General features: G+C 42.1%; 2 protein-coding genes across 6 annotated transcripts in view; one reads left to right on the top strand and one right to left on the bottom strand.

The window, feature by feature from the left end:
- The first annotated feature begins 120 nt into the window (after positions 1–120).
- Positions 121–14,216, top strand: CCDC24 (coiled-coil domain containing 24). 2 transcript variants are annotated; one of them, XM_087719801.1, is made up of 9 exons: positions 121–343; positions 3,416–3,554; positions 8,656–8,822; positions 10,087–10,194; positions 10,844–10,933; positions 11,959–12,013; positions 12,790–12,859; positions 13,038–13,161; positions 13,446–14,216. In XM_087719801.1, the coding sequence occupies exons 1-9, from the start codon at positions 315–317 to the stop codon at positions 13,810–13,812; spliced, it is 1,149 nt and encodes a 382-aa protein (XP_087575927.1). In that variant the 5' UTR covers positions 121–314; the 3' UTR covers positions 13,813–14,216. The 2 variants fall into 2 exon arrangements, with proteins under 2 accessions (XP_087575927.1, XP_087575928.1); XM_087719802.1 differs by having other exon boundaries at positions 3,355–3,554.
- The window catches only part of SLC6A9 (solute carrier family 6 member 9), a 61,754-nt gene continuing 57,441 nt past the window's right edge, over positions 14,174–18,486 (bottom strand). For all 4 annotated transcript variants that reach the window (XM_087719799.1, XM_087719798.1, XM_087719800.1 and 1 more), the window contains 3 exons: positions 17,612–17,712; positions 16,461–16,631; positions 14,174–16,324 (listed from right to left, as the gene is read on the bottom strand). In XM_087719799.1, the coding sequence (XP_087575925.1) occupies positions 16,109–16,324; positions 16,461–16,631; positions 17,612–17,712 (488 nt within the window). In that variant the 3' untranslated portion in view covers positions 14,174–16,108. The remainder of the gene's footprint in view (positions 16,325–16,460; positions 16,632–17,611; positions 17,713–18,486) is intronic.

Below are 18,486 nucleotides of genomic sequence, written 5' to 3'. Positions count from 1 at the left end.
TCAGCCTTCTGGACGCGACTCCTTTAAGAGGCGAGGCTTCCGAGGAACGGGGGGGGGGTTACCATAGAGACAAGGAGTTGATGCTCCCGAGAGCTCGCACGGGAAGGTGAAGAATTGGGGGTGTGTGTGTAAGTGGAGAGAGGGATTTCCCCCGCTCCCCGTGGAGCTGCGTGCAGAGGGTGTTGGTCAGTCTGCGGGCAAAAGGGAAAGGGGCGAGGAATTAAGTTGGCAGCACGATCGAAGCTGGGCCCGGTGTAGGGGAGATTGCGGGGTTAGTTTGGCCAGGCAAATCATACCGGGATGAGCTGCTAAAAATGTTGGAGCTGGAGATAATGGAGAACAGGTGGGTTTGTTTGGCTGCAGGGATTAGTGAAGTCTTCCCAAACTTTCCTTCCTTGCCCAAAAATATCCTTTTTTAAAGTTAATTGTTCTGGTGATTAAAAGTAATGGGCTCGTTGGTTGTTATTCAAAGAAAAAAACAACACTTAAATCAAGTTTAGGTCATTTGCCCAGGTTTGGGAAGTACTAGATCACTAGGCCTTAAACAGGTGTGTGATTATGAGTTTGATGTATTGCTTAGTGACTCAGGGACTGTGACCTTGCCTTGTTGTGGATGATTAATACACAGTAATGATTATTATTATGGCTGGTCACACCCTTAGATTGGATTTGGCAATTTTATCTGTTGAGTCCTTCTCAAAGATTTGGAATAGGCAGATTTTAATTATTAAAAAAGCATAAAATGCAACATTAAGCCTAATAATATGTAATAATATGTAGTAGTAATTATAATAATAATAACAACAACAATAACAACAACAACAACAATAATAATGCACAAGAACAAGCTATCCGCACAAATGCCATTAAGGCCAAAACCGAAAAATCCTCTGATGATGCCCAACTAATTAAATGCAACGAAAATGAAGCCTACAAAAACTTAGGCATTCTGCAGTTGGATAATATCAAGCATGGAGAAGTAAAAACTATTGTCAGGCGAGAGTACACCAACAGAGTTAGGAAAATTTTGAAATCTAAATTGAATGGTGGAAATACAATCAAGGCCATAAATACCTGGGCAATACCAGTTATAAGATACACAGCTGGTATAGTTAACTGGACACAAGTTGATTTGGACCTTTTGGACCGAAAAACCAGGAAACTAATGACAATGCACTACAGTTTACATCCACGTGGTGATACTGATAGATTGTACCTGCTCCAAAAATCAGGTGGCAGAGGATTATTACAAGTGAAGCAAATAGTTGAAGAAGAAAAACATGCACTGGCTGATTATTTAAAAGAAAGTCAAGAACATCTATTAATCGAAGTAAAGAACAAAAATCTACTGAAGGCCCAACAGACGAAACAAGAATACAGAAAAGATGTGATAAAATCAAGAATGGAGAGTTGGCAGAACAAAGCACTGCATGGCCAATTTCTGGAAAAAATAAAAGATAAAGTGGACAGTGAACAAACTTGGTTATGGTTAACAACAGGTACATTAAAGAAAGAAACAGAGTCACTAATCCTGGCTGCGCAAGAACAAGCTATCCGCACAAATGCCATTAAGGCCAAAATAGAAAAATCCTCTGATGATGCCAAAAAATACTGGTGCATAATACACCAGACATCACACTGGTTGAGAAAAACAAGGTGACAATCATAGACATCGCAATACCAGGTGATAGCAGGGTCGCCGAGAAGGAACATGAAAAAATCGCAAAATACCAGGACTTAAAAATTGAAATTCAACGACTATGGCACAAACCAGCAGTGATAATTCCAGTGGTAATTGGCACACTGGGTGCTATTCCAAAAGCACTGGAATTACATTTAAAACAGTTAAAAATTGACAAAATCACTATCAGTCAAATGCAAAAAGTTGCACTGCTTGGATCTGCACGAATATTACGAAAATACGTTACGACGTCCTAGGCCCCTGGGTGGGGCCCGACTAGTAACCAATGCCAAATCTGGCGAAACAACTGGCCGCTGTGATACAATTGAATAATAATAATAATAATAATAATAATAATAATAATAATAATAATATCCGCACAAATGCCATTAAGGCCAAAATCGAAAAATCCTCTGATGATGCCAAATGCAGACTTTGCAAAGAAGCTGATGAAACTGTTGATCACATACTCAGCTGCTGTAAAAAAATCACGCAGACTGATTATAAATTGCGGCACAATTCAGTAGCACAAATGATCCATTGGAATTTGTGCAAAAGTTATAATATTAAAACAGCAACAAACTGGTGGGAACATCAACCTGAAAAAGTCACCGAAAATCAGATGGTCAAGATCTTGTGGGATTTCCGTATACAAACGGACAAAATACTGGCGCATAATACACCAGACATCACACTGGTTGAGAAAAATAAGGTCACAATCATAGACATCGCAATACCAGGTGATAGCAGGGTCGCCGAGAAGGAACATGAAAAAATCGCAAAATACCAGGACTTAAAAATAGAAATTCAACAACTATGGCACAAACCAGCAGTGGTCATTCCAGTGGTAATTGGCACACTGGGTGCTATTCCAAAAGCACTGGAATTACATTTAAAACAGTTAAAAATTGACAAAATCACCATCAGTCAAATGCAAATGCACTGCTTGGAACTGTACACATATTACGAAAATATGTTACAACGTCCTAGGCCCCTGGATGGGGCCCGACTTGTAACCAATGCCAAATCCAGCGAAACAACTGGCTGCTGTGATACAATTGTATAATAATAATAATCTTCAAGATCAACTTCAATTTGCAAATCCCGGTACTTTGTGATTTTTTCTTGCTGTTTATCTTCAATTTGTGCATCTCCAGGTATTGCAATGTCAATGAAGAAAAAAGTATGGTTCATTGACATTGCAATACCTGGAGATACACGAATTGAAGATAAACAGCAAGAAAAAATCGCAAAGTACCGGGACTTGCAAATTGAAGTTGAGCGACTGTGGAAAAAGAACTCGTGTGTTGTCCCGATTGTAATTGGACTCCTTGGAGCAATACGTAAAGGGCTTCCTCGCTATTTGGAAATTTTAAATTTATCAGACTTGAACATTCTGATTCTACAAAAAACCATCCTACTTGGAACAGCTTATATCCTCCGACGTTACCTTAACAGTTCCTAGGTCCTTGGGTAGGACTCGAGCTGTTGAGCTACCAACCAGCCCCAAAGGTTGTGAATCTCACCAAAGATTAACCACATAATAATAATAAAATAGTATTTATTAATGCTGCTTGTGAAGAAATGGAGATAAATTGCCAGGTGTCCTTGCATTGGGTGCCTGTCACCTGCTATTTATTCCATATATCTCCTTCTTTCCTCTAATGCATTAGACCTGGGAATTTCTATTGTTATCTTGGAATTGGACTCTGCCCCCATGTTCCCCTTGTCCAGTTTCTCCTGGGAGCCTTTGAAGCCAGTGCCATCGCTCTGGAGGATGATAGAAGAGCAGCTAGCACCCAGCGAGAGACTGGAAGTGAAGACTATTTTGGGAATTGATCTCGTGGACCACAGCTTGGAGCTTCATGATGAGGTTTGGAAGGGGAACTTTAGGCCAACTGTATGACCTAAAAGTGTGGTTTATGAAATAGAATGTATAGAGGGGCTTCAAAAAAACACTACCTAATTTTGAATGGGTGTGGGTGGCGTCTACCACATGTATTGTCACAATAGCGTCCCTTGTGTTTTTGACAAAGAGCTTAATTGTACAAAAACTTCATTGGTATTATGTATCTGGAGCTGCTTTAATGTGATGTGCTTTTTAACATGGGAACTGTAATCCGAATACTTTTGGAAGATTAGGTTGGGGAAAAGTGCTGAAGGTATACACAAGCCAGTTTGGTCTAGTAATTAAGCCCTCAGGCTAGAAAGCAGGAGACCACAAGTTTCCTGCCTTAGGCATGAAAGCAGCCTGGGAGACATTAGACTAGTCACTCGCTCTCAACCCAAATCACCTCAAAGGGGTTGTTGTGGAGAAAATATTAGGAGAAAGGTCTGTTAGATATATTCACCACCTTGAGTTTTCTGTAAACATCTCAGAGGTGAAATACAAATTTAAAAAAATAAAGAGATGAGACTAGACATTTCATTTGTCATTTAGTGTATGCCACATGGAACAAAGAACTCTTCAATCAGAGCCATCTGCATGCTATTTAGTAATGTGAACTGATTAACGCTGATATGTTTGGCTAAAGTATCTACAATGTTTTGCCAGTATTATATTTTATACTTATGGTTCCCAACACTTCATTTCAGCAATCTGTGCAAAATTACTGTAGATCAGGGGTGTCAAATTCAATTTCCTTGAGGACCGCATCAGGGTTGTGTTTGATCTTGGTGGGCCGGGGTAAGCATGGCCAACATGACATCACTCATGCCCGGGGGGGGGGGCACCTGTAGTGGCCTGAGCGCTCTTCTACAAAAACAGGCTCCTGGGACCCATTTTTGGTCTTGATGGTCTCCTGTGTGCCCCCCCCCCCCGAGGGAGATTGTTGTGGCCAAAAATGGAGTCTGGGACAGCCTCATGCGGCCCTTCCGAGCTCCGTTTTTGCTGACAGAGCCACTACTGGCCAGTCCTTTGCTGTTTCCAGGTTGGGCCCACGAGCCAGATCTAAGCACCCCATCGGCTGGATCCGGCCTGGGCACCTTGATTTTGACACCTCTGCTGTAGACTGTTGAGTTCTGGAGAAACCATCTCTCTCTTCACTGCTTTTGAAATACAAACAGTCATTTTGGGGGAAAATTCAGAGTTATAATCTGAGAACTGCCCAAATAGGAGGATTATGACTTCAATTATTTCTCCCTCCAATGATCAAATGTTGGTCTCAAGCAATAGCATTCAAGCAATAAAACAATATTCATTATTTTATTGTTCAAGTGTTGTTGCTCTTGTTTGTTTTTGCTTTTTTGGCCAGTTCAATCTGGATGTCCCAACTACTTTCAAAGTCTAGTTTAGATCCTGTAAGGGAAATTTATCTGCTCCGGGAAACCCAAATTGTAAGTGAATTGATGAATTGCCTTCTCTCTCATCTGCAAGTTTCCCTTTTGACCCATGTCAGATGGCTTCTAACACTTGGCTAGAGTCCCTAATCCTATTTCAAGCTCTTTGTTCTATTCCAGTCATTCACACCCTTTATTCAGCCTGGGGCAAAGAACAATAAACATTCCAAAATTCTTTCTCATGCTAATGGATTTACTTCTCTCTGCATGGATTAGTTAAAATATACTTTGCATGTAAAAATAAAGAAAATAGAATAACATGGGATGGATGGACAAAATCAAGATACTACTGGAATATTTGTGGAATTGCTGTGGATTGTCCCCAGAGACTGGTTTATCCCGATAGCCATCAGGCACCTAATTCCCTGCCTACCAAGATAACTGGTATGCTTTTTCATCTATATCTTCCTGGGGTCTATGACTCCAAAGCATCGTAATTTCTATTGTAATAGTATCTTTTGAGGTTTCTTACCTACTTTTCTATTTCCTCTTAATTTCAAGCTGTCATGTGGCAGAAGGGATACCTAATTTCACTGCTCTGCTCTTGTCCCCAGTCAGGACAGCTGGGAAGTGGTTCAGTAAAATAATTGTACTTTTGTTGATATGTAGGGCCAGTGGCGGTGGCTCAGTGGCTAAGATGCTGAGCTTGTCGATCAAAAAGGTTGGCAGTTTGGCGGTTTGAATTCCTAGCTCCGCATAAAAGAGTGAGCTCCTGTTACTTGGCCCAGCTTCTAGCAATTCAAAAGCATGTGAAAATGCAAGTAGAAAAATAGGAACTATGTTTGGTGGGAAGATAACAGCATTCCGTTCAGAATGACCAGCATATATGTGCAAGGGGAACCTTACCTTTAGGGCCAGGAAGGGAGTGCTGGAATTTGTCCTCCAATAATGCCTTACATTATGTCTTTTGTAGGCTGGGGATATTTTGTCTGCAGAGTTCAATATATTCCCTCCCTTTCTCACAGGGGAAGCAATAGTGTGAAGGGATATGGATTCAGCTTTGCAGCTTTTATGGAATATCAGTGTTACAAAGATGATAGCAATGCAGTCTTATCTTGCATTGGGTGGCAATACAGATAGTCCTCGACTTATGACCACAAGTGAGCCTAAAATGTTTGTTGCTAAGTGAGACAATTAAGTGAATTTGCCCCATTTTATGACCTTCCTTGCCACAATTGTTAAGAGAATCACTGCAGTTGTTAAATTAGTAACACAGTTGTTAACCATTTCCCATTGACTTTGCTTGTCAGAAGGTCGCAAAAGGTAATTCCCATGACCCTGGGACACTGCAACCATCATGAATATGAACCAGTTGCCAAGCATCTGCATTTTGCCAATCTGACTGTGGGGATGCTGCAGCAGTTGGTCGTAAGTCATTTCAGTGCCATTGCAACAGTTTTTAAATGAACTGTTGTAAGTCGAGGACTACCTGTATTCTGCGCTAGTCTGAGTGTGGAGAGTAGGTATTTTAATGTGAGTGTGTGTGTGGGGGGGGTGTTATTATTGATGATAAACTTGTAGAAGAATCTTGTCCACCTTTTATTAAAGGGTTGTGGCATAATAGCTCCTTCCTTGATTCTAAAATGCTTTTCAGAGCAGCTTCCCTCAACTTTCTGTCCACAAATGAGTTGGCACTACAATTGCAGACTGACTGGGAATTTTTAGAGTTACGCAGGAGGATGGAGGTTAGAAAGTGTTGTTCTATAATTTCACAGCCTATGCCAAGTCCCTAGATAAATTAAAATGTTACTAAAATATATGAGCCGCCGTGGTGGTGGAGTGGTTAAAGTGCAGTATTGTAAGTGCCCACTGCCAAGAGTTCGATGGTGACTGGCTTAAGGTTGACTCAGCCTTCCATCCGTCCATAAAATGAGGACCCAGATTTTGGGGGGCAATATGGTGACTGTAAACTGCTTAGATAAGGCTGTAAAGCACTGTGAAACGGTATAGAGGTCTAAATGCTATTACTATAACGGGCTATATACAGAAGCAGGTTGCTTCAGCATCCCAATCTTGAGTTTTATGACATGGATGAATTTAATGGAGAGCGTTATTAATCACAACATAATATAATAATGTATACATTATTATCATTCATGAGTCTTGTAGTTACATATGCTTTTGTTCTCTCACGTTTTTACTTTTTAAAACCTTTTTCTTTTAAATTAAATTCTTCTTCCTATGCTGCTGCTGTCTTAAGGGATATTTTTATTCCTTGGTATATGTTTTCAATCCATAGGTCTCTGTTATATGAGCAGGATGTTTTTCTTTTTTGAATTTCAGAAGATTCATAGAAAATGAATTGTTTCTGTGTCTGTGTTTTGAAATCGATACATGTAAAAGAAGTAGAGTATTGGGGGCATATGAGAGAGGCTTTGGAAACGAAGGCTGAAAAGATATAGGAAATAACCAAGTGAGATGATAAGTAGCACAGATGAGATGAGGAAGCAAATAAAAGGGAAGGACCAAAAAGATAAAATATCTATTGCAATCTTCCCCTTTGTGAGATCTCCTAAGATAGAAACAGTTATTATTTTGAGACAAACGACAAATACCATGAGCTATGGTCAAACGTAGCTGGATGTACAAGTTTAGAGAAGAATGGTACAAAGTGATAGCACACCAAGGAAACTTGCTGGAAAATTTTGAGTCAGTTTTGTTTGATAATTAAGATATTGAGCTGGTCCTAGGATTTAAATCCAACATCAGCCACAAAAGTTCCTAGGTGACTTTGAACCAATCACTGCATTTTAGTCCATCCAACCTCACTGGATTGTAGTGGGGAAATATAGGAGGAGAGAGAGGACTGCTGTGAGGTCATGAAGAAAAAGTAAAATATCACATAAATGATTGATTTTGACATTTGGGATATTTGCATCAGATATTTCCAGAACCTCCACAACCATTTTAACCAATCTTGCAGCCTACCTAATATGTAGGTTTGTACCATGGTATTGAAGACTATTAAGTTATGAATCTGACCCCCAACCCAGATTTGATCTTGCAACATTATCCTGGGACGCGTATATTTGCCTTCATTTGTGAAGATTATCCAGGCTTCTTTATGACTTAGTCTTTCAAAGAAAAGGGAAAGTTTCTGCATGATGTTATTATCTTGCTCAATTTAGCTTATGAATCTTTGAACAAAGAAGCATCTGGAATGTAGCAGGAATGCTACAATTGTAGTCAGTGGTGGGATTCAAAAGTTTTTACTATCAGTTCTGTGGGCGTGGCCTGGTGAGCATGGCCTGGCTTGGTGGGCATGGCAGGGGAAGAATACTCTAAAATCTCCATTCCCTGCCCACTCCAGGGGAATGTTACTGCAAAGTCCCCATTTCCTCCCGATCAGCTGGGACTCGGGAGGCAGAGAATAAATGGGGGTGGAGCCAGTCAGAGGTGGTATTTACCGGTTCTCCAAACTATTTCCGTTATCAGTTCTCTAGAACTGGTCAGAACCTGCTGAATACCACCTCTGACTGTAGTCTTCATATGTGTAACTATTTCTCATTATTTGGGTATGTGATGGAAGGGCATGGAAAAATTAACCAGTGACCTTCTTGGGATTTGTATCATGCAACTCTAAATATTTTGGGGTATATCCGATGCACACAGTTAAGCCTCCTCCCTCTTTACAGGTAAAGACTCTCTTAGAATTCTATCAAGAATCGCAATTGGACCATTTTGAGCAAAGACCTGATAACTGCATCTTACTGGCTGCTCCTCCCCACCTGAAAGAACTAGTAAGAGAGGAGATTCGCCTACTCCTGGTTGGCTTGCAGCAAAAGGCATTGCAGGAGGGCAGGTACTGGTGAAAATGAAATGCTTCACAGTGAAGGTGTAACCTGCTTGCAAATTCTAAAATATTGCAAGCAGAACTCTAAATTAAGGTCTGTAGTCTTTGTAGAAAGAAAGATGCTGTAAATCTCTAACTCAAGAGCCTGTGGACCAGGCTATATAAAACTTCCAAATTCCTTGTGATTCAAATCCCCAGAAATCACACTGTCAAACTTTATGGGCAAGAAAGGTGTTATTTCCCACTTTTTTTGTAGTGATAATGGGGAAAAATAGAGAAAACTTTTCCCCTAGTTCTACTGGGCATTTCCTGATGCATAGAACTTAAATCTCACTTCTGTCTCCACTTCCCATTTATGCAGACATCTCACAACAGCACAACTCCAACATTCATCTCTTTTGTTTCTCTAGTGTGCATGATCCACAATCCATATACTGAGGCTGGGATTATGTCCCCTCCCTCTCCAAATTCAAAAGAGGGATTCATCTGAATGAGAACCAGAATCAACCTCAGCAAAGGGGCTCTTGGCCAGATATTTGCCTCCTAACATTGTTGCTGTATAAATAATAGAAAGGGCACTGAGGACAATTAGAATGGATTAGCCAGCAAGGAAAATGTTTTTCTTCCCAATATTTCAGTTGCGCACTGGAAACAAGTTTGTTTTATTACCCCTTCAGGGTTTTCTTCACTATTTAAACCTTGCTGTCTCTTGGCCCCAGCCTTGTGTAGTATGGTTAGAAGAGTTCCTCTCACATTATCTTTATTCTAACCGCTGTGCCATGATGGTGCACTGGTTAGAAGGTAGTATTACAGGCTGACTCTGCCCACTGCCAGGAGTTCAATCCTAACATATGTCCTGAAGCTGAGCTTGTGTGCCCAACAATATGGCTCGACCTGCCACCTATGGCACACGTGCAATAGGGTTGCCATCATGGACCTAGATTGCTGGGGGCAATATGCTGATTCTGTAAACCACTTAGAGGGCTGTAAAGCACCATGAAGTGGAATATAAGTCTAAGTGCTATTGCTATTGACCTGATTGAGTTTAAGCCATGGTTCCTTTCATACAGTGGATAGGGGGAAAGAAGGGCCTTTTAGTTAAACTTGCTTTTTTCTTTTAGTTTAAGGATGCTCATGTAGATGATTTTCATTTCATATTCCAACAAGTTTATGGCTGCAATCGTTGAATGTAAGAGATGGGTGGCCTACTCATGACTCCATTAATGAGAAGATTGAGGCTAGGTCCTTGTCTCATGCCTGCTTCTTATTTCAGGGACCACGACTGTGCCATTGCCAAGTACAACACAAATGTGATCAACTTTGCTTTTAAGACAAATGCTGGAAGTAATCGGCCATCATCCAGGAGCAACAATCTCATCAGGTAAGACTCAAAAGTAAACTTTATTCAGCTGTCTTGTATATTATATATCTATTGTAATATGTTAATTCATATATACATTTGTTTTCCCCTTTTAGATTCTTTGGGGGGGGGTTAGATATATTATTTTGTACATTGTATTTTCCCTCCCATTTTCTTCCTAGTTATGTTTATATGATATGGGAGAGGAAAGGAGGAGGGAGACACAGACACATAAGTGTTCCATTAGACTTATTTTTGATAAATATAATTAAGATTTAATTAATAGTACCTAAGTATGCATCAACATATAAAGGATGTTTGCCTAGGTCTAATATTTTGACCTGCTGGTAACTGTAGTTTTTTGGCGTTTGGATATTTGTGCAAAAACTGGCCATGAATTGCCACCTTGTTCATCTACTGCTGGAACTGAAATGCATGCTGTGTTAGGCGGGTCAACCACTGCTCTGTAATCTCCATAGAGGAGAGAGTTCGGGACATTTACAGATATGCAATGAAGCTTACTAACAACTCCATCCAGATTCTGCTCCCCATTCCTGATCCGAGCTGCTTCGTGCCAGATTGTGGACTTGGAATCTTGCCTGGCTGAAGGAAAAGCTGGTCTTTCTTAAATTGTATAGTATTTGTATTAATCCCATTTCTGTTTTCCTAGGTCGTTGTCCTGTAGCAGCCCAAATGATTTGGAACCGTATTCTGATAAATTGAATATCACTCAGATCGGCGAGATAGCTTCTAGACTTAGGCAAGTTTGCACACCTCCTTTCTGCTTTATATTTTTCTTCTAGGAACAGTTATTAGAAACAAGGAGTGTAAGAGGACTTGTAAGGGGGATGAACAGAATTGCCAATGGTAAATAATGGACTGGCTCATCAGAAATAGGAGTGCTTGGGGCAGCAGAACATAAAAATACATGCCAATGAACCCAACAATTTGTATTCAGAATTTTCTCCTCTGCTCCCTAAAGAATAACCTGCATCATACTTATGAAAACAAGAACAGGGAGATCTGCAAGCATCTCATTCTGATTTCCTCTGCCTGCACATGTGTGTTGTATGTTTTCTTCTATGTGAATGTAGTTTATGGATCAGTTGTGGCAGAACAGTTTTTGAGCAGCAATGCAATAGGAACTTTTAAACTGGGAAATCTTGGTGAAACAGCTCTACTACAATTACTCCTCACGGCATTGTATTAGCTGCTGCTTTGAAATCTTGGCCTGAATGTATCCAAACTTCCATTTCTTTCCCTCTTTGGAAGAGGCAGAATGTGCAAACTGTCCCATTGCATTATGGGATGCAAAAATGTGGTTTTCAGAAAAAAGGATCATGAAGCAGACACCTCACTAAACAGTTAAATAGTACCATGAGTTCTATGAATTTGATATAGGAATGAAAGGGGTCCTAGTTGCAAGGAATCCAGCAAGAAACAGTTCACTGCTCAGGAGTTTGGGAAATTTTGAACCAGAATGCTAACAGAGGAACAGACCCTATTAAGGTCAGGAGTGCTTGTGAATTTTCTTATTGAGCGTATTCATTAGGCACCTCCCTAACCTGAATCTCACATCACCAATACACTGAATTCCTACTTAAAAAAAAAAAAAAAAGCTGATGTCCGGTCTTCTAATTCAGTTTTGAATGGCTAGTTTCTATAATGGGAAACAAAAATTGGAGGAATCCATGGAAGTCTCACACTCAATCTCTGCCCCTGGCGATTGCTTATTTTCTCCCAAATCTGACATTCTGTCAAATCTTTATTGACATTTTTATCTAGGACTTTGCTAGAGGAGGAATGCCATGCTCTGGAAAGATACATTATACTTTTACAGGTAAGGACTATATCTCAGCTTTCCCAGAACTTCTGGACACTTGTACTTTTAAAAGTCCAATTCGGATTTTGGTCATGGATCTATGAGGCTGCTTTGTACACCAATGTATTTAAACTTCACTCTCAACTTGCTCTTCATTTAGAATATCTAAAGTGGTCTAGTGATCATCTCTGATTTGGGAGCTTGTCCTATGAAGTACTCACACTCCCATAGTACAGCACTTAGTTTTTTAAATGGGGAGAGGGAGTATTGTGTAATGAAGATACGTTTGACTTTTATCCCAGCTTTGTAACTAATTCATTAGCTGCCATTCCGCTCATCTTTTCTGGTCTGAAGGGGGTGATAGGTGAGAGCTGAGATGCAGGGGTCAATGGCATTTTTGGTATGCAAATGCCATTGCTCTGGATGCAAAGTTGCTACAACACTACCACCTACTGTTTGTCTCTGCTTTTCTGAACCAACTTTGCTCTGTGCTCTTTGCACAGGTATTCTGGGTAACATTGTCACAATGACATAGGAATGCAGAAAGGCTATTTTCCAGGGGAAAGGAAACTTAATCTCCTCGACTGAAGGGACTGGGTGTGTATTGCTCATCTAAAATAGCTTTCTGTAGTGATAGGGGCATGTAAGAAGGAGGGGGGAAGTGAATCACTTCTGTGTACAGAACTCTCAATGCATAAATTCTTTTGGGAAAGGCAGGTATTCCTATGGGGACTTACAAAGGAGTACGACTTTGACATTTCAATGTCTTTTCAAAAATGTCCTTTGATTTACAGAACCAACTAGAGGAGGTGCATCAGCATGCTACTGAGATGCAAGACAAAATGCATGAACCCACCATGGCTGGTAAGCAAAACTCTCATCTCATGTTTTTATTTAGAATTAGACTGGGGATTGGAAAAGAGGATTTTCTCCAGTAGAGACAGTATAAATAATTGGGCATAGATTATTTCTAAGCACTAGTCCCCCTGTATTGTTCTTGGGCTTATTGTTTCTCCATCTTGAAGTAATCCTCTGTCCGCAGAACTACAGGAAGAGAAACGTGTCATGGAGTGGGATTTGCAATTGAGTCTGCCCAAGTCATGTCCTAGGACACCTTCCCCGATGTCAAACCAGTTTTGGAATAGCACCAATTTGTCTCAGCTCAGGTAGTATGAAAATGCTTGCAAACTACAATATTAAGAAGAGGTGGAAAGAGCAAAAGCCTTACAGGAGAAAGTGAGAAACTTAATTCAGCCTTGATTTATTATTACTCTATCTCCAGAATTTTGAAGTAACATTTTTTGGAATTTGTTCTGTCCACTTTAGTGGAGTTTGGAGGTCCATAAACTCTTCTGCAATGACTCGAGTTTCTGCAATTTTGTTACTTTTAATGGGAAGATGCTTAAATAAAACCTTTTGTATCATACAACTCCTTCTCTTTATTTCACAGCCATCTAAGAGGTTTAGTGAAAGGGCCAGGATTTGGACAGATCAATCCTGCTTCTAATGAGATTCCTTCACCAGATCCCAGGGATCAGATTTCTCTACTCTGCTATCAGCCATCATCCCGATGGAGCCCTTCGACAAGAACCCCTTTGGAATGGATGCATCAAAAGAGTGAGGATTCCAACCAGGCAAGGAAAGACAGTGACACTAAGCTGCCTACAACATTGGGACATCCAACTGCTTCAGGATATAGACCAGCTTCAGCATCAGCCTGGGAACCTGCTTTCCTTCCCATGCCTCCTGCAGAACCTTGTCCTCCGACTCGCTTTTGTCCCCGTATTAGATTGTTGCAATGTAAAGGACCAAGCTAAGAAAAATAGAACTTCCTCTTCCTCCTGACATCTCCCTGCTTGCTCTGGGGCAGCAGTGCCCATTGGAACCACAGGCTGCTGTCCCCTAGGCTTGAAATGTTTAATGTTGACTACTGCTGTATTTGCTCATTCTTAGGTTCAAATCCATGGATTCCAAAGAAAGTAACAAGGCCATGCTAAATATCCTTTCTTCTGTACAGATAAGTGTCCTGGGAGTGCAGCAGTGTCCCCCTGGGATCCTTTCTCCTCCTCCTCCCCATTAGGCAGTACAATAATTCCATTATAATGTTAAAGAAAAGAAAAGATACGGCTCCTCAAATCGCCCTCTTCCGATCCCACAAAAAGAACTGTACATCCTGAGTTCAGGAATATAAATTTCATTAAAATCTATGAGACTTTAACAATCTACAACTGGGAGAGTCACAGTATGGGAGACTCGTACAATTATTGCTATGAACAATGAGACCTTGGCAGTGGCAGTTGCCACACTCTGCAGGAGAGGGAGGGACAGACATGAAACCATGCATTAAATAGTGCATTTTCAGTACAGAGGAGGGAAAGGGTTGGATGCTGGCGACTTAAGGTAAAAATGCCATCATGACATGAAGCCATATTTCCTCCCTATCATCTGTGCATTATGCAGACATTTGGCACTTAAAACACTGGCCATTTCGCCAACGTCACTGGCTGGGGCAGTTACCCTGTGGGTAGGGACCAGATGTGCCCTTGCTGTTGGCACTGTAGCAATTGGGCATCCCTGGGAGCTGAGGGATGCCCCTTACAAGAAGTTTGGCATTGGTGTCCTGGTACCATTGCTGCCACAGGATAAAGGGCAAGGGAGTGGCTGTCAGGACCTCCTCCAAGGCCTTGCTCAGGATAAAGTGCAGGCAGCAATGCTGAAATGAAAATATGGGGCAATGAGGCAAGAAGACACAACCATTTAGTTACCCCACCCCATTTGAGCCAGTGTGAGACCTGGCTTGTGTCACAACGAGATCATCCTGCTATGAGACATTGGGGCTTCTGGCCAACTTCTTCATGACTGCAGCATGGGAATAGAGGCTTCCATCCCCATTGGGAAGTGGCGGTCCAGGGCTAACCAGGAATAGCTTTCGTGGAAGACCATGCTTTCTGACCTTTGTGCTTCCCTCAAATTGCAAGGGCTGGTCTTGGCACATCATCTACTCTTAGCACCATGGTTGGCTCTGCTCCTTTCCCTAGGGACTGGGGCAGGGCTAGGTCCCAAGGGTCCCTTGCAAGTAGAGGGACCCTATTCAAATTCATTTGCTCCTTTGTAGGGGAAGAGAATCAACAATGGCCTCAGAGGCTCCATTCCTCAGAACTCAAGTACAAGCGTCTGCATAATTCAGTTCAATACTTTGCTCCACCACCTCTACACAATGTGGCAGCAGCTTACAGAAGTTTCCCACGAGCTTGGGACTTTCCTGGATCTGAATCAGTCACACAGCGTCTCTATTAAGTGTGTGTGTGTGTGTTTGTATACACGAGAAAAGAATTCTAGACAGACAAATAAGGCTAGATCCTCCCTATTATGAGAGATTTCTGGAATTTTCTTAAGCTTTTGGAACCATCATTGGAACTTTATATCTACAGTCCTGAAAAGGCTACCCCACTTTTCATAAAATACTAGACAAGTGGGAAAGCTGGGAAGGTATAGATACTGATGGGTAGTGTGCAGTTTTCCATGCATGTGTGCAAGAGTGCTCATAAAGGCAGTAGTCTAGCTGAAGGTTGTTGAGCTCTAGACTGAACTTTGCCTAGAATATCAGCTCAAATTTGAAACCACTACTGACCCCCAGCACTCCCATTAGTTTCCTTGTGGGGCCAGCCAAATAGCCCTGATCCAGGGCAGTGAGGACCGTATCGTCCCCAATAGATTCTAGATTCGCTGGACCCAGGAGTAGCTGCCAGAAACCACCCTGAAGGGATTTCTAAGCTTCTAAGACATCAACCAACCTTCCTACTGGTACCTCTCAAGGAACCCCACCTAGTTAGCCAGCACACACATCTGTCTCTGATCCTGGCTGTGAATTGGGGCCATGAGCATTACTTGTAAACATAAGGGTTACAAGATGGCACAGGGACACTAATGAGATGGGTGGGATGGGAACTCATAGCCCCCTCCCCCAGAATCCAGCACAGCCTGGGAGCCAGGGGTCCCCCACCCAGTGGGGGTACTTTAGTATATCTGAGCAGAGTAGGGTTTAGAGAACCAGGACAGGTGGGAATGGATTGATGCAAGGAGTGCTCTCTGCCCTGCCTCCCAGGCTAAGGTTCACATCATTGAGTCTTGGCTGTGGGTTGAGCCATTGCTTCCGATGGTGATGGCAGCCATCATGCCAGCCTCATCACTTTTGGGTTTCTCAGGGTTCAGCAGCTGCACCTCCAGCTGGGATTCTGTTGAGCTGAATGCTGTTGCGTAGCGGCCGGTCTTGTGCTCAACAAGCGCTGGGCCCCAATCCCGGCTTGGCCGAGTAGCATTTTTCAAACGCTGCAGAGATACAAAAGGCAAACAAGGAGTTGGTGGTTTCAAGACCTGGTTTGCAGTGGGATCTGAGGCAAGTACACCCATAATGTCCAGAAAGTAGCAGCATCTCTGCCCAGTTGCCGGCAAGCCCCAGTCCTACCTGCAGCAGTGAGTCTCCTTCTGAGCGCAAAATGTAGTAGCCTGCATAGATGGGGATGCAGATGACCGATGAGAGCGCCATACAGAAACCAATGGCGATGGCCCAGGTTGGGTACACATAAGTGTTGTATGTAATTGGTTCATACTGAATCACTGTAAATATGAGGATAAACTGGAAGGAGAGGGGGAAAAGATTGATTAAAGCCAACTATATTGTTCTGACCTAGGCTTCCTGATACAGTAAAAAGCACACGCTTAGTCCCCAAAACCGTCTTTTTATTTCAAAGGCTGTGAATTGTGTTCATTCACAGCCCACAATGAGTCCCAAATAGTTGTAAAGAGTCCTACAGTAGGCTGCAAAAGTCCTTCAGAATAAGGCTGATAAGCACCCATCTTTATCTTCTTTGACACGCTGCCAAAGACTTAAATGGCAATGAGCTTGGCAAGGCCACACGGAGCAAAGAGTCAAAATGGAGTTTTAGAAGATAAACTAACCAGCATGAACCAAGTTGCTTCCTGGAAAGTCCCATGTGTCTTTGCTCCTCCCTTATGTCCTATGGGAGGGGCCAATCACCTCTAAGCCTTACACCCAAGTCGTCCCTTCTGTCTTAACTGTTCTTGCCTTCTGGCAGCTCTGCCCATGCGTGCACTGGGAATAGGGGGAGCCTGTTCCTCTGCCTCGCTGCTGTCTGACTCTGGAGGCTCGGGAGGCAGCACATAACTCCCAGATGGCCTGGGCCCCTCTCTGCCTCTGATGCAGAGCCCGCATCCAAGCTGTCTCCAGCCTCCAGGACTGGCCTATGTTCCTCCCCAACCTCCTTGCTGTGTTGACTCTGCTGCCAACTCCGCAGACTGCCGGTGGACCATAGCATATATATGTACTACCTGGCATCATTCCTAGTCTTGCATTCTAGGGACCTTCAAAAGCTCTCTTAATTTTTCAGACATGCTTGTTTTTTCACAGGAAGTAGAAAACCTCTGGCCTTCTCTCCCCCCTCCCCCACTTACTTATCACTGTGTTTTTGTCACAGTGACAAAAGCAGCTTAGTCTTTATTCCATTCTGGTTATGTTGTTAGTCACCAGTCCCCTTTTCCCTCACTCCCAATCCTGTCTCCTATGTTCTTTTGCGTGTCCCACTTCTTTATACTCACAAAGATGATAACCGGAGAGATGAACCTCCAACAGATCTGGAAAAATATGGGTGGTGGAAACCCCAGCATCATCTCAATGTCCTTGAAATAGCTCCGGTACCCTGGATAAGAAGATGGTCAGTCGATTAGACTGGAGGTATTGTAATTAGACACTAGGAATACTGCAAGAGTTCACAGGGTATATTTCTTCATTATGTTTCTCTCCCTGTTCCTCAGTATGGCTCTTTTGCTCCCTACCTCTATCACAACTCCTGAGAGGGAAAGCACAGCACAAAAAAAGTCTATGCAATGAAGACATCTGAAGCAAGTTCTCATTGCCCACTGGCAGAGTGCCTGATAGGGTTAATGTCCAGAACAGAGAACATTAGGCAAAATATCTTTTGGGGCACCCCCTTTTAGGATAATGGGTTCACTCAGTATACTGTAATAAATGTGATAGCAACAGCAATGATTGGGAGATGGTTAAGAGACATCACAATGACTTGATTCCCTAGTACACAAACCTTATGCCCTTGAAACTTGCCCGAGGAGGCCAGATTTCTGTACTAAACCTGCTGCTGTAATCTGCTTCTTTAACTACAAACTTTTTTTAATTGGGGAGCAAGTAATCAGATCTGCAGCTTGGATCCAGTCTTCTGAGTGAATGTGTCCAATGAAACCAAATACTGGCAACAGCCGAGTAAACTTTAATATCCTTTGAATTTTTGTGATTGGATATTAGTCCGGTCTGCATTTGAGTTATGGACTCTTTATAAGAAAGAATTGAACACAAATTCCCAATTGCAGCTTTTCCCTAACTGTTTCTTACTCCAGGCTCCAAGGAAATTATAGCCAGGGAAAGTGCCGTTTTCTGCTCTTGGATCTATGTAATATAG

Source organism: Thamnophis sirtalis, unplaced genomic scaffold, assembly GCF_051295495.1.
Source record: "Thamnophis sirtalis isolate CommonGarterSnake01/CBP01778 unplaced genomic scaffold, rThaSir2_p1.2 scaffold_7, whole genome shotgun sequence".
Lineage (NCBI taxonomy): Eukaryota > Metazoa > Chordata > Lepidosauria > Squamata > Natricidae > Thamnophis > Thamnophis sirtalis.
The sequence above is the reverse complement of the archived record's forward strand: the minus strand, read 5'-3'. Positions and strand labels throughout refer to the sequence as shown.

Coding starts and splice junctions, on each gene's coding strand:
- CCDC24 (XM_087719801.1), top strand. CDS start 315: ATGTTGGAGCTGGAGATAATGGAGAACAG. Junction 3,555..8,655: donor GCTTGGAGCTTCATGATGAG/GTTTGGAAGGGG, acceptor CCCTCTTTACAG/GTAAAGACTCTCTTAGAATT. Junction 12,014..12,789: donor GATACATTATACTTTTACAG/GTAAGGACTATA, acceptor TTTGATTTACAG/AACCAACTAGAGGAGGTGCA.